The sequence below is a fragment of the Mirounga leonina genome, unplaced genomic scaffold (genome assembly GCF_011800145.1).
Source record: "Mirounga leonina isolate KUSES-001 unplaced genomic scaffold, KU_Mleo_1.0 Mir_175, whole genome shotgun sequence".
Classification (NCBI taxonomy): domain Eukaryota; kingdom Metazoa; phylum Chordata; class Mammalia; order Carnivora; family Phocidae; genus Mirounga; species Mirounga leonina.
Window position 1 is genome coordinate 34,822,164 of NW_023270453.1, and position 16,323 is coordinate 34,838,486.

At 49.3% G+C, this 16,323-nt stretch overlaps 1 protein-coding gene across 1 annotated transcript in view; it reads left to right on the forward strand.

Annotated features, from left to right (window-relative positions):
• XYLT1 (xylosyltransferase 1) overlaps positions 1-16,323 on the forward strand; it is a gene marked incomplete at its 5' end in the record, with an annotated part of 297,678 nt that overhangs the window by 239,216 nt on the left and 42,139 nt on the right. Inside the window, one exon of the mRNA XM_035022356.1 lies at positions 12,873-12,953. Coding sequence (XP_034878247.1) covers positions 12,873-12,953 — 81 coding nt within the window. The remainder of the gene's footprint in view (positions 1-12,872; positions 12,954-16,323) is intronic.

Consider the following 16,323-nt stretch of genomic DNA (forward strand, 5'->3'; position numbering starts at 1 on the left):
TTGTACAGCCAGCTGTTACTCCAGCACCAGACGTTTTAATCATCCCCAGAGGAAACTCCGAGGCCAATACGCAGTTGCTCTTTATTTCCGCCCTGTCCCTAGGCCCTGGCAGTCACCATTGTCCATGCATCTACCTATCCCGGATATTCATAGGAATGGAATCATGTAATACATAGTCTTTTGTGCCTGTCTTGTGTCATTTAGCATAATGTTTGCAAGGTCCGTCCACATGGTGGCAGGTGTCCATATCTCATTCTGTTTTATGGCGGAATAATATTCCATTGTATGGATATACCACATTTGGTTTATCCGTTCATCCCTCAGTGGACATTTGGATTGTTTCCTCCTTTTGCCTATTGTGAATAGTGCTGCTCTGAATATTTACATAGAAGATTTTGTTTGAACACCCGTTTTTCAATTCTTCTGGGCGTTATGGTGACTTTTTAATGTATGCGGTTCAACTGTCTAACAGAGAAAAGGAAGAAAGAATAAAAAGATAAAGTAGGAAAAGAGGGATTCCGGCTTCTGAGGGTTTCCTTTTTTGGCCGACCTCAGCCCTTTGGGGGCCAGCAAGGGAACCAAACATAGAGAGAGGTTGGTCTTGGCTTTGTTCTCAAGCTCTTGGGCCGTGTCAGCATCCCAAGGGCTTGGCTTCCCCCCCACCCAGGGAAACACCTGCTGAGTCTGTGCTGCAGTGTGGGGTGCCTAGGGAAGCCAGCCCTCCTTGTCCATCCCTTGGAGGGAATCAGTAACAAGTGCTCTGGGATAATCAAGCACTTTATGTGTACCAGGCCCTGGGCTCAGCCTTCATACACATGATCTCATCGATTCTCTGCCCGACTCAGACAAGGACACTGAGGCTCGGGATGAAGTGACTTGCAAGATCACATGGCAGGCTTCAAAACCAGGTCACCTGATGCAGAACCATGGCACATCTGGCTGTCACTCACTAGGCTCTGATACTTAAGTACCTGCCAGTGTATCTGCCTTAGTGTGAAAGGGATTCATATATGCATTTGTAAATTCCATTTCGGGAACCTGGCACAGACTTCGGGATTCCATTCAACATATCTGTCCCTGTAGGTATTAAGCAACTGTTAGATGCCAGATATTGTGCTGGCCAAGCCTTTGTGAACTGGAGTTCCTCATCAGAACCTCAGAACACAGAAAATGATCAGAATGGCTCTTTCCTTAATTCCTGCAAGGATGCTTCATAACTAGTATCATTCGTGATGCATAGGAGAGAAGCTAATCCAAGATCTACAGTGGATGCCTTGAGACACCAGGGACCAATTCTCATAGGGACTTGGTTCTCAATCATCACTGTTCCTCCAGCATCTAGAACAGTACCTGACATGTAGTAGGTAACATTAATATTTGCTGAATGAATGAGGATATAGCGATGTGAACAAAACAGACCTGCTCCCCCACCTGGCGTGCATCCTGTTTTATAATTTACAACATAATCCTCTTTTACAATCCAAATAAATATTGTAAATATTGAAGGACCAGCACTGGAACATATTTTATCAGTGATCAGTGAACTCGTAGCAGCATCTATGTGAGCGGGTGTTCAGAAGAGTCCCAGATGACATTAAATTTTTTTTTTCTTAAGAAACGCTCTATCAGTGACTATAGGAAGACAAGGGGAGAAGGAGCAAAGTATTACCTCTGAGCAAATACTTCAGGAATACCTGTTAACGAATGACCTTAACCCAAGGAGCTGGAAGCCTGAACTCATGTATAGTCAGATAAAACCGGGGCTTAAGTTACCCCGTTGAAACAGGTCCATGCAACTCAAAGTGATTCCAGGGGTTTAAAAAGCTGAATTCGGGGCGCCTGGGTGGCTCAGTTGGTTAAGCAACTGCCCTCGGCTCAGGTCATGATCCCAGGGTCCTGGGATCGAGTCCCACATCGGGCTCCTGGCTCAGCGGGGAGCCTGCTTCTCCCTCTGACCCTCTCCTCTCTCATGCTGTTTCTCTCTCGCTCGCTCTCTAATAAATAAATAAATAAAATCTTTAAAAAATAAAAAGCTGAATTCATGTCTAACGTCTGAACTCAACACAATTTTGGGCACTTAGGATTTGCTCAAAAATGTACAGAAGGAAAATGGAGGAAGGGAGGGAGGGAGAGAAGGAGAAAGGAAATGTAATTCACAGCCCCGACGGTAAGACGGCTCATACCTACCCTAAACCTTAAGCACAGACCTCTGCTAAGTGCTCAGCCGACATGCTGAACATCGTTCTCTTTATCTTCAAGACCACTCTACAGAATATGTTCCGTCATGATGCCCATTGCTCAGAAGGCAAGAGGGCTGTTCCACGAGGGTGTTCCTGCCCAGGGTCAGGCCGTCTAGTGAGCACAGAGCTCAGCCTGTCCTGCTACAGAGTGGTGGTCGTATGCTATCCTCTGCCCTCCCCACCCCCGCAAAATTGGAATCTGAATTGGTCATCTTCCTTCATCATGTTTGAACTTTTACTGTTAAGCTACTAAACCTTTTACTCCCAGTTGAAACTTGACCCAGCGTGGAAAGTAGGTGACGGTGCCTCCTCTCTGGCGAAATCTCAAGTGAGCCATCCTGAGGTCCCACTATGTTAGTGGAAGCTAGTGCTGCCACCAGGCACAGTTTGAGAACCACTGATCTATAGGCTAAATTCTCTTTTAGAACATGTCGCAAGTTTTCTGTCTCTAAGAACTGACACATTACTACCTCAGAGCCTATGTCCTCTGTTTAAACAGCCTGATGTCTTGTATAATTTCTCATCAACCCTCTGAAATAAACAGGCTTAGAATCTGCAGGGAAAAAAATATACTACATGCAGTATGTCCTCATCCTCTAGTCTCTCGAGCCAAGACTCCGTGTCCCCTTGAGGTTTGCAGAGGTGGCTACGGCTTTGTTTTTCCATTGCAGAGTGTGTGGCTTCTCTTTTGCATTCCAATGCATTTTGACCTTGTTCCAGCCCAGACAGGCTAGTGAACCTGGCAGGCTGCCCAAGGTGATTGGCGACAGTCCGCTGTCCTTTGAGCTCAGGCCCGCCCTGGGGCCAAAATTGGAACCAACCTGACCCTGAAGTTCTAGGGGACGGAGATCTTTGTAACATCCTACTCCCTGCAGAATATAGAACCTAGTCCGGGAGAAGTAAAAATAATTAGGACAGCAGTAGGAACAATAGCTACTATTCTGGCATTCTGTGGGCTAGGTTGCCCGGTCTCTCTGTTGCTTTCCTCTGCCCACCATTCATCATCCCGCTCCTAGTACCAGCATCCAGCATCCGTATCAGCCTGGATTTTTCAGTTGCAGGCAACAATGAATATCCTCTCACTTCATTTAATCCTTGCAACAACCCAATGAAGTAGGCATTATCATCCTCAGTTTTAAAGATGAGGAAAATGAGCTTCAATCACCTGTCCGAGGCCACACAGCTAGTAAGTGGTAGAACCAGGACTTGAACCTACAACTTTCTGGTCTCAGGTCTCATTACTTTAACCACTCCACATACCGATATGTTGATTGTTGGTGCATTAGGGACACCCATCTGGTGAAACTGGAATAGATACATTATTACTGTAGGTCCAAAGCCGCCCTTTGCACAAACCCAGGGGAGTATGGAATAGTGAAAAAAAAAAATCTCTTCTCAGCCTTACACACAGAGGGAAAGATGAGCTTATCAATATGGTTCAGTTCAGTTTAGTGCCCATTTATACTCCCGCCTGTTCAGCTGAACTGACACTTGGCCAGTTCTTATGAAGACAAGCAGGAGCTGAATAGGCAAAGGTAAAGGAAGGGTAGTCCCCATCATAGGGAACAAAGGCCCTCCTGGAATGCAGCACACGCGGGCTCAGCAGTTTCTATGAGCCACTCAGAAATGAGCAAGGGGACTGGGAAAGAGAACGAGGCACCAAGCTGCTAGAACTATGTTTCAGGCCTGTGTCGGACACTGGGGAAATAGAGATGACTCAGACAAGTTTCCTGTCCTGGGGTAGCTTACAGACAAGGGACTTGAACATACATAACTTAGAGGAGTGCTAGGCACGCAGGCATGTAGGATGAAAGGATGGAGGTGTGGCAGGTGGTGGGCATGCCTTTCCTCTGGCATTTCTAAGCAACGGGTACGGGGACTTCCTGCTGAGCACTTCCATATACTGAGCACCAGCCATAGGCCGGGCACTGTGGGTGCCATTCCCGCAACACACAGCTCAGATACCATTTTTATCCCCATTTTGCAGATTAGAAAACAAAGGCTCAGCCAGCTCCAGGAACTTGCTCAACATCAAAAAGAAAGAAAGTGGCAAAGATCAGGGAGAAATCTCTGAAGGCAGCTCTCATCGTAGCAAAGATGCGGATTTCTCGCTTACATCACCTCTGCTTTTAAGATTCAATCTTTGCCATTCACAGCGGGCCTCCTCTTGCCCCCCCCCCCAAAAAACAAATCAAATAACTGACTGTAATCAGTCATTGTAAGGGGATGCGGAATTTGGTTAGCCAAATGTTCTGCTCATTTGAGATGTCGAGTGGCATCTGAGGACAACCAGATTTCAGAAAATTAAAATACAATCAGATAGACTCCCGCGCACGCACGCGTTCACACAAGGCTGAATGGCAATGCAGCTCCCCATTCACGATTGCAGCAGTGTCCCAGGATCAGGCATGGCCTCGGGTGCTGATGCTTATCAGTTACCTTTCCATTACAGCCGTCTGCAGGAAGGGCTGACATGTTAAGAGTTCCTGCTAATGGAGCTTCAGATAACCTGCCTCTTAGAATGGCTTGTGTATGTTCCAAATGAAAAATGTGTGTCTTCCAAGTGCTCTGTGAAAGCGTTGAGGCTTTGAGAAGTGGTTTGCCAGTTCCCACAAACGCCATGAGCGTGGTTTAATTCTGCATCATTTTCGCCAGTCACAAAAAGATAAGTCCAATCAAAAGTGATTGAGTTTTATTAGCCAGGTGGTTGTCTAGTTTTGCCTGCCTGCCTGCCTGCCTGTGTGGAGGAGAAGAGCTGCCCCCCGGTGTCTCCAGGAGGCTCTGTACTCTTATCTCACCTGGCACGTCACCGCATATCCCAAGAATCTACCTATTTGTCTGCCTTCCCCGCCATTTCGTGTGCTTCTAGGGGACAGGGGTCATAACTGCCTTATCCACTGCTGTTTCAGGTAGCTGGCACCTGCCCTATCAGAGAGGTAAGAAACCATGCTTCCGGGAGAGCAAAGTTTTAGAGTTTTCCAGGTCACAGTTATGAGGAAGCACAGAACATTTAGAAAACTTCAAATAACCTCAAAGACTGGGCAGGCAAGCCAGCTCTCAAACCACTTTGTACACCTTGCTAAGGAGTTAGGACGTTGTCCTGCATGCGATGAAGAGCCACTGAAGGGTATTAAACAGAGAGGAAATATGATCAGACTTATGTTCTAGAAAGATCCTGTGATTGCTTTCCAGAGGATGGTTTAGAGTGGAATCTGAAAGCTGGGGCAGCATTTTATCCAGATCACTTCTCCTTGGGTGCCCAACTGTGGCTGTAATTTTGTCCATGGGGTCCAGGGAGAACTACAGTATCTAGCTTTTTCCATACATTTTCTCCCGTATCTCAAGAAAACTGGTCTCGCTGTAGGGTTTGGCTGTATTCAAATCAGGGACTCCCCTTCTCTTGTCTCCAAAGCTTTTTTTGCTCTTGACTCTTCTTCAGAGAACCGTGAACTTGACCTTTCTTGTTCTGGAATTCTGGCCTTCCAGAGAGATGTGCTAGCAGACAAGAAGACTTCCATAAGGTCCAAGCATAACCTGCTTGGAGGGTGGCCAACGGAGCAATGGCAGAGTCTCCCCCCACACACACCCAAAAAGAAATAAGCCATATGGAAAAATGGATGTGAATCCATTTGTGAGCTGGAATGGGGCAAGAGGAAATCCAGTGGCCAGGGCTCAGATTTTAGACGAGCAGAGCAGACAGTCCCTAGACCCAGGACAGGAGGCTTTGTCTGTGTCACCTCCTGATGTGCAGCCCGTGTTCAAGGACTGTCCCCTCGAAAGGAAGTAGGAGGCCTCAGAAAGTGGCTGTCATTTCCGGCGCTTGTTTTGTGGCTCTCGTTCTAAAGAACGAGACATGGCTGATGGGCCATGAGGAGAGCAGGATTGCAGAGCCCGGGCTGTGGGCCTGGAGTGCCCAGGTCTGAGTCCACACTCCACCTCCCCGACAAGACGTTGCCAAGCCCTTAAATCTCTTTGTGTCCCACTTTATTCATGCATCAACTTGATGGGGTAGTTGTTGGATGAAAGAGGGAGGGGCACTTAACCCTTTGTAGGCAACTCGGGCAAGGTTCCTGTGATTGTTACTGTTTTCTCCTGCCCTGGGCTTCATGGCCCCACATCCCCCCCAGTTCAAAGATACAGGGAGGAGCATTTCTGGTAGAGAGGAAAGGAGGAGGGCAAAGCACAGATAGACAAGGGAATGATGGAGCCCCTCCCACAGGGCAGGCACTGTGCTGGGCCCTGCACCCACACGCCCTGCACACCAGTGATCTGCTTGGATATTTGTTAAGCATGCTGTGAGTCTTTGCTGAACACCCACCACATATTAGGTCCTGGAGGAACAGAACAGAATGAGACCCAATGCCTGCTCATCTCACAACTATAACCAGGCCCTGAAGAGTGTTGTCCAAGGTGCCCATGTTGAAAATCCCCGTGCTATTAACAGACAGATGGGCACCAGCTGCAGCAGCTGCCCTGGGCATTGGATAGTTCTGGGCAAACCCCCCCCCCCCCACACACACACTCCTTGCTGCTTGACAGAGGCTCATTTGCATCCCACTGGTTGTTGCTACCGTAGGGAAGCCAGAAGGGCCCTGCCAGGCCTGGCCAGCCTGCCCAAGAAGCCCACCGGCCTCCCCAGGACAGCCACCCCCCCATCATTTTGCAATTTCCTTCTCCCTCCCCACACCCCTGGGAGCCAGCCGGGGCAGGGCTGCGAGCCCCACCCTTGACTCTGGGAGTAGCCTCAGTCTGTGCAGTATGTCTTCCTAAAAGCAGAGAGACTGACAAGTGCCTTTTGCATAAACACTTCCACATCTGGGAGTTTAATCCTACGGAAATCTATCCTACTCAAATATGGAAAGATAAATGTGCAAGGATGCGAGGCTCATAGGCATCGTATCTGTAAGTGGGGGGGGTGCAAACACCCTAAATGTCCATCACTAGGGGATTGTCTGTGTCCATTCCATAGGATTCCGTGTAGCCGTTAGAAGGATGAAGTCTACTTGTATGTGCTGATTAGACAGACGCGCAGGATAGATCAGTGCATGAAAAAGCCACGGACATACACGTTCCCATTTATGTAATAAAAATGAATGTGAGTAGTAGAGCATCTGCTTCATAGGGTTGTCACAAGGACTGAGTGGGTTAACATGCAGAGTGTTGAGGAGAGGAGCCCCCATCGTAGGCCCTCGAGTGTTAGATGCTCTTGTTACTCTCGTTCTTGCTCCTCTCTGTCTTGCTGTGGACAAAGCTGGGGAACGCTAATTTTAGAAGCATAGGAAAGGGTTACATTTGGCCTTCCCCACCCCTCATGGTTTTTTATACTCTTGGGCTCCTCATAAAAGGACGTAGTATGGGACGTCTGGGTGGCTCAGTCGGTTAAGCGTCTGCCTTCAGCTCAGGTCATGATCCTGGGGTCCTGGGATCGAGCCCCGCATCGGGCTCCCTGCTCAGCAGCGGGTCTGCTTCTCCCTCTCCCACTGCTTATGCTGCGCTCTCACTAGCTCTCTGTCAAATAATTTTTTTTTAATCTTTTAAAAAATTTTTAAAAGGATAGAGTATGACATTTCTCCTGTGGTCCCACAGACCCAGATGCCACCAGCTCAGGTTGGTTTTCCCAGGACCATCTGATTTTAAAACTAAAACATCTGTCCTGGACACCCAACCAGGACGGTTGACCACCCTCCATACGCCCCTGGTGGCCCAGGTGCTTTAGGAGGTACACAGACACGTAGTCATTATTGTTTCTCATGTGAAACTGGAAAAAAACATATAAATCGTGTATCAGAATGACTCAGCCTCAAAAGGAAATTTCTGACACTTGCTATGACATGGATTGTACCTCGAGAACATGACAAAAAGACAAATACGGGATGGGTCCCACTTGCATGAGGTTCCTGGAGTTTGACTCCTCTATGAACTTGTTCACAGAGACGGGATGTAGAATGCTGGTTCCTAGGGGCTGGGAGCAGTGGGGACATGGGGAGCTCTTGTTTCCAGGTTTCAGAGATTGAGTTTCAGAAGATGAAAAGCATTCCAGAGATGGACGGTGGTGATGCTTGCAGAACAGTATGAATATACTTCATACGCCTGAACTGTACACTTAAAAATGGTTAAGATGGCAAATTTTATGTTCTGTGTATTTTACCGCATTTAAGACTGGGGAAAAAGTACATCAGATACTACAAATATTGTTGCCCAGGGTAGAGCTAAAGTACTGTTTAACAAATGGGACATACCTATAAGACAACTGTGCAGATGAGACGTTAGGGGGAAGAAGCTGGGGAAATTCAGTATATCCTGCGCTCAGATGGCAAGTGCTTCCAAACACACCACCCCTGGCTTGCCCAGTGCCACAGTCCTCTGTCCGCTGCCACTCGTACACGTGTCTGCTCCTCACGTGGCCCATGCACTGCATCCACGAGAGCTCGATCTGGGGCCCTCTGGGGTTTGCACATACCCGGCAGCGTCGGGGGTCGGAAGTCCTGAATCCTGACATTCACAAAAACTCTTACGCTTCACTTTTTGCCTTAGCGGTGCTCTCGAGCCTCTGCCAGATTCTTCCCAGCATCCTATATCAGACAGGGGGTTCTGGACCACAGCGTGGGGGGCAGGAGGGATGTAGAGTAGTTCAGTTGGTTCTGTGCGTGCTTTCTCCAACCGGAGGCTGGGCCGGCCCCGTCTGCTCCGCACGCTGCCCCCTGGAAGGACCTGAGCTGAACCATGCCCCCTCATCCTATGCATCCTCATGCCCAGAGCCACGACGCATCTTAGACACACACAATGCTGAGGTGGCCCTCTGGGAGCCATCCTAATGCTGACACCAGCTGGAAGAATGGGGACAAGTCCCTTCTATGGGGCATTTCCCCAACCACGCTCTGCAGGGACATCCCCTGGGTTTTACGCACAGAAAGCTTTCCAAGTTCAAATCTGGTTGCGTCATTATACTCCTGTCTCCAGCTTGAAATGTCTTCAGCTTCTGATATTCAGGATGGTAATAATACCATGAAATAACAGCTAACATTTATCAAGGGCTTACTGTATGCCCGGTGATACTGCCCAGGTCTTACGTGCATTACTCCATTAAATAATCCCAACACCTGAGGCTCACCGAGATGAAAGTAACTGGCTGCAAGTCCGGGCTTTCAGGAACAGGCCTTGGGGAGAAGATGAAGAAGGAAAGAGGAAGAGAATTAACTACCATATTCATGCCCCACTAAAAGCAGCGCCTCTTAAACTTTAAAGGGCACGCTCACCCCCTGGGAATCTCGTTAGAGAGCCAGTTTTGACTTAGTAGGTCTTGGGCGGAGCCTGAGATGCTGCATTTCTAAGAGCAGCAGGCTAGTGCTGTTCATCCAAAGATCAGGCTCTGAATGGGGAGGCGTCGGAGCACTTCCACCTGGGACGGAGCTCCTTCATTCATTCGTTCCCTCATTCAGTTGTGGAAGCGGTCTTGTAGCGAGGGGCATGATGGGCTTTGACATATGGAACCAGGTTCTGATCACTAAGCAGTGGCTTCTCTGAGCCTCAGTTGCCCATCTGCAAAATGGGAATGAAACTCACATCTCAGAGAGCTTTGTGAATATTCAAATGCAATAAAATGTGGCAAAAGTCTGCCCCAGGGTCTCGGGCACGGTGGGCATTTCATAAATGGTCATGGTTCGAGAGCGGTTTTTATCGGTTCTTTTGTTGATTGATTCCAACGGAGATTTTCACACGGTTCCAATAAGTGTATTTATATGACAGCAAATTTATTGAAATAAATCCCTTCCTTATTAAATCATTTATTTTAACTTTTACTTGTTTGCATGTTTCCGCAAAGACATCCCAGTGGCTCTGAAGGCTGCCAGTGATGGGCCCAGAGTCACTATCCTGAATCCGAGGAATGGGCATGGACGAAGAAACGTGTCTTCTAATGATTTCCACGAAAGGTGGAAGGAAATTGTAGAGGCAGGCACAGGTGACGAGCTGCAGGAGCCACTTGGCAAATGACTCCACCAGGAGGGAGGAGTGAGAAGTGGATGTGGTGGGGAGAGAGGGAGAGAGAGAGAGGCTGGAACTGGGTAAAATGTCAGCAGATCGCAAACTCTTCATTATCCAAGGAGAACTAAAGATTATGTAGGCAATTATAGACAGGCCACCGAAAGCAACAATAGGAAAACGTGGGCCCCAGCCGCATTGCGTGTCCCCTTGAAGAAGGGCTGGGGAGATGGGCTCTGGCATGCTGATCAGGCTTTCTACTCTGAAGGAGAAGGGGGGGGCTGGGGGCTCCCATGGAGGGGGACGCAGGGGTCCCCTCGCCCTGCCAGTCCGGCCAAGCCAGGCACACAGCGCTTCGCTTTGAAAGGCAGCCTTCCCCCCAGCTCCCGGCCTGGAATCCCCCCCCCCCCCCCCGCGCCCCCCCCCCCCCCCCCCCGCCAAGATGTCATCTTTTGAGACGATTTCATGTGGAAGCATTGCTAAGTAAATTCGCTAAATGCCTATTCATCCCCGTCAGATGGGGACTCGGTGAAGCAGTAAATGTGAAAATGGCCCCAGCTCAGGGCCCTGAAAGGCGCTTTCTGGGGTTGCCAAATGGAGCTGCGGCCGCTGACCCTGGGAGCCCCCGGAGCCCTGGCCCGGCCCCTCCAATCCTCCCCCTGAGGCCGCTGAGAGGCCCTATTTATTATTCCTGCTGCCAGGGACCCATTCAGAGGTTAACTTGTCCCCATATTCATCAGGACGACAATAATGAACTGTCGCAGAGTGGCGAGGGAGTTGGTAAATAGGAACTGCTAAGACGCGGAGAGGGAATGGGCCTCCTTAAGGTTTGGAAAGAGACATCGCTTTCTTTTTTTTTTTTTTTGTATGGGCTGATCTCATTCCCATCTCTCCCGGCAACTTCAAGAGGACCTGTGCCCACAGCTGCCCCATAACTTGGTAGGAGGCGCATAGGCTTTCCCTTGCAGCGTGCGGGCACGGTTGTCCACACAGGAGACGCACCATTTTGCAGACACGTGGGGTTCGCCTTTTGTCTGCATCCCTGGGATTCACCCCTGTGCGCACCCGCGGGGCTTGGCTTGCTGCGTGCGTAGCGGATGGACCTCTGTGCAGACACGGGGTGTCTCGGCCGCCGCTAGAACGGGCTGGCCGTGAGTCGGGTTTAGTTCAGGGGTAGGATGTTTTCACTGCAGCGCCTCTTACTGGCTTGGTGCCCCCTCCCCCGGAATTCTGAGGTGGTCACCATGAGTCATCTAATCACGGAACAGGGAGTTGCAGGGAAATGAAGGAGGGGTGCCGGGTGGGGGCCGCTCAGACCAGACGGTGGGGAGGTGGAAGGAGAGAGCACCTTGCATTGATTGCACACCTACTATATGCCCTTTCAGTGCATCCAGTTATCCGTTCGCTACGTAGGCACAGAGAGCCTACTATCTGCTGGGGAGCCAGGGGAGTTCAGAGAAGCCCCCCCGCCCCCCGCCGCAAAGCCCCGAGGTTCAGTTACTCACCCTTGGACACACAGCTGGGTCAGGAGTGGAGCTGAGATCTGTCTCCAGACCCTTCTGCTTCGAGAGCCCAGGTATTGCTTTCTGAGGCACCCACCTGCCTCCCAAAGGTCGGTGGCCTCCATTCTGTGCCCAAGGACGGCCTTCCTTTCTGCCGACTCCGGCCTGTCTCCCACTTTGAAACAGTGTTTATTAACCCTTTCCTTCTGAAGTAAAAATCCAGCACCGTTTACCTATTTGGGTTTATTCAGCAGAAGAGACGACTGCATTTCGGGCAGATGGAGACCTGTGTGACTGCCTTTTAAAATACTGTCACAGCTGTACGCACAAGCCGATTAGCTGGGACTACACTGCGGGTTCCGAGATTGATGGCAATAAATTTGGGATAACAATGCTGGGAACGACGTCATCTGTTTGGCTCACGCTTCATATTTTTCAAAGCTCGCTCAGTCGGTAGCCCAGTGGGTTTTAAGAACTTCGTATTCCTTCATCCAACAACAAGCTAATGTAGCTCCTACTGGGTGCCAGGGAGGAACAAGTCCCATGAGGCTCTGCCTTCATGGAGCTTACATCATAATGTCAGCAAATTTAACACTCGGTAATGGACACAGAGGGATGTGATAAAGGTGAAGGTGGGGGAGGCAGATGCTACTTTAGGTTGGGTGGCCAGAAAGGGCCTCTGTGAAGAGGTGACATTTGGAAGGAGATCCAGATGACGTAACAACAAGCCAGACCTGGAAAGAGACAAGGCAGAATTTCCCAGGCACAGCAGGTGCAAAGGCCCTGAGGTTGCTAAGTACCTGGCATTGTGCTGCACACTGATGACTTCATGTTTGCCAAGCCCAGTGCTGGGCACTAGAGATTCTATAGCCTTCTTTTTTTTATTATTATGTTAATCACCATACATTACATTATTAGTTTTTGATGTAGTGTTCCATGATTCATTGTTTGCGTATAACACCCAGTGCTCCATGCAGAACGTGGGCACTAGAGATTCTAAAACAGCTGGGGCACCATGCTTACCCTCAAAGAGTTCACAGACTATGGAACATGTAGGATATACACACACTCTAATAGTCCTTTTTAACGTAAGATGGTAAGTCCATGGTCTCTGGAGGACTCTGACCTTCCTCTTGGTTTGTTTCCACAGGACAAATGACCAGCTGGTGGCATTTCTCTCCCGATACCGAGATATGAATTTCCTGAAGTCACACGGCCGGGACAATGCAAGGTAGTACATCCTATCACCCCCCACCCTTGTGCAAGATGGAAATGAAAATCCAGGTGATCATTTGTGGCTTCCTTCCAGGCTGGTTTGATGCAGCCAGAGAAAGTAGGTAGTGGGAGAAAGGCATGGCTCACATGGACCTCTGCCCCTTTCACATAAGATCTGAATTGGTCTCTCACGTTAGCCAAGGACAGGAATAATAGTAAATGCGTCTCCTCGTGTGATAGCCCTTAACACCTTTTTTCCGAGCACTTTCCTGAGTCTGTTTATCTCATTACGCAACCCTTTGAGGTAAGTAGGGCAGCCGTGGCTAATCCCCACTTTATTGGTGGGAAGACTGAGGCCCATAGTTGAAGTGATGGCCTCAGTTCATCGGGTCAGTGACGTGGGGCCATCACTGGTCAGGCAGTCATTCAGCAAATATTTGCCCCATGCCAGACACGTGCCAGGCATCCTTCTAGAGGTGAACACGACAAAAATCCTCGTTCTCATGGAATTTACTTCGGAGGGAGAAAGAGTCTCTCGCCGGCATGGAGTTGAGCTCAAATATCCTGACTTCTAGCCCGTGCCCACACCAGGGCCTCACTCTTGTCGCCCAAGACATGGGCAGGGGTTCGAGGCACCAGAAGCGCGATCTGAATCCATTGCACCTCGCTCACCTAGAATGAGTGAGGCCAAACAGCTTTGAGCCACATCTACATCTCTGGCCAGAGATCAGCTAGAAGGGATTCCGTCTCGAGCGCCCCCTGTAGGGGAGATCACAGGTCCGGTCTCACCATCCTGAGGTTCCAACACCAGTAACAAAAACCCAGCCCCGGATCACTCTGCCGTGCTGGAGGTTTTTTCCTAGCGCTGAACTCAGACCATAACCTGCCAGCACATGGGATAATTTGAGTGCCTTCCTGTGCTTTGTTTGGGCCTCGAGTTGGTTTTGTTTTGTTTTGCTTTAATTCAAGTGCTTCATTTGAAAATGAATAGCCGCATGTAAAAATAGCAATGTTTCCCAGGCACATTCAGATTTCAGCTCCTCTTAAAAGACCCCGGTGTCCACTCACTCTGGGCCTGAGTTTTCTCACTGGAGGCTCTCCCCCGGGTCATACACGAAGCCTGCATCCTCCAGGTCACTGCGGGCCTCACCTGTCCCCCTTCCCTACCTAGCCCCCCACTGGCCTTTCGGTTTGCAATTGTGCTTCGGGTGTTCTCTGCCAGGGCTGACGGAGGCGTCGTTCTCGCTGGCTCTGGAACTCCGCTCACCCAGTTACCCACGGCACGGGAGGGGCCAAAAGCAAGCAGTGAGCTCCATCTCCCGAGCTCTCCAGATGTAAACCCAGAATCCTTCGTTGTGTCATTTCCAAAATTCTAACCCTGATTTCATCCAGCTCTTAAAAGATTGTTCCTATCCTACTGGCAGCCTGCATTTTTTTTTTTTTTTTACGTTTAGAAGGAGCCCGCCCCCCCGCCAGCCCCGACTTGAGGATGCTCTGTAAATCAGCCCAGATGAGCATGTTCCAGCCACAAAGGGTAGAGAGGCCTGGGGCAGACATGGAAGAATTATAGCCCCTGGGCATTGTGTTCCTAATAAGTGCCCCACTCCGCTGACCCTTTTCCTGCAGGATCTTCTTAGAGCCATTCAGTGCAAAATAAGAATTATTATCCCCATCTGTCAGGAGAAGCAAGGGGGTCTTTGGGAGTCCAAATGATTTTGCCAAGGTTACACAACTGGTAAGTGCTAGAATTTGAACCCAGTTCTCTGGCCCCAAAGCCCAAGTGGAGCAAGGCTGAGCTGAACAAGATTCCATGCAGGTGTTCGTTATCAAAACTGGTGGTGTCTAGGCCCTCAGGTAGAGAATGAAGACACTTCTTCCCCTCCCCTCCAGGTAACCTTGTAATAACACATTTGGTGCAAAGTCGCATCCCGAGAAAGGAGCCCACCGTAACTTGATAGACCTGGGTCTGAATTACATCCGCCCTAGTATAATTATGCCAGCCTAGTCAGTATTTATTCTCCCTCCACTATTTCTAGGCCCTGGGCTTGGGACCAGGGATGGCACAGAGGTTAAAATCACAGGCTTTGAGGTTGTACCTCCTGGATTAGAGTCCTGCTCTGTCATGTCTTAGCTGTGTTGAATTAGACGGGTGACTTAACCTCTCTGAGCCTGTTCACTTACCTGTATGATGGAGATATGAATAGACCTACACCCACAGGGTTGAGAGGATTCAATGGATGCTGCATATAAAGCATCCAGCATATAGTAAAGGCCCTATGTGATGATGGTGAGGAGGAGGATGGTGATGCCATGGCCATGATAAGCAGAGGACGAAAATACTGCTGCTGGAAGAAATAGATAGTTGGTGTTTGGGCCAGAGTTGAGAGTCTGGATGTGTGGGTACATCCTGTCTAGCTGATATGCACTGGTAGTTGACAGGTAGTACCCAAATGGCACAGGATAAGATGAAGGTCCAGGCTAAGATGTGGCTCACACCTCCTCCCAAAACCCTAAAACCCAAGGCTCTCCGAACAGAAAAGCTCACAAGTTCCACTACCCATGAATGAGCCCTTGGCTGGTTTTCTCTCACTAAGATGAATGAAGGGCAGCAATTGAATATTCATTTCGTAGTAAAATGAGCCATCATCTGCCCCCCCCCCCCCCCCCCCCGTCAGCTGGGGCCTCACCTGCTGCATGAGCCAGCCTAGCCACGGCGCATCCTCTGTCATCCCCTCCACAGGGCACAGAGCGGCCATGGCTTAGCTCCAGTCCTGGCACGGGTGGTGTGTTACAAAGGACGCTTGGTGGCAGATGACAGAAACCCAGCTGAAACTAGGCTAAGCGAGTAAAGGAAGTTAATGGAAGGAGAACATTGGTATCCGACTTCGGATAGGGCTGAATCAGGCAATTCAGATGATATCATCAAGCCCAGACTCCCGGTAGTTCTCGTCTTTTCCTTTTGTGTGTGGGTTTTGTTTTTTGTTTTGTTTTTTGTGGTTTTTTTTTTTTTTTTGGCTTTTGAATTATTTACTATTATTCCTGGAGTGGGTTAAGGAAAAATAAACACATCAAATAGCCAAGTAGTTCAATAGCAAGAATCTTTGTCTTTTTTTTTTTTAAAGATTTTTTTTATTTATTTATTTTGAGAGAGAGAATGAGAGACAGCATGAGAGGGAGGAGGGTCAGAGGGAGAAGCAGACTCCCTGCCGAGCAGGGAGCCCGATGCGGGACTCGATCCCGGGACTCCAGGATCATGACCTGAGCAGAAGGCAGTCACTTAACCAACTGAGCCACCCAGGAGCCCGAATCTTTGTCTTTTTTAATTGGGGTGTAATTGACATAACATTAGATTAGCTCCAGGTGGAAGACATAACCATTCGTTATTT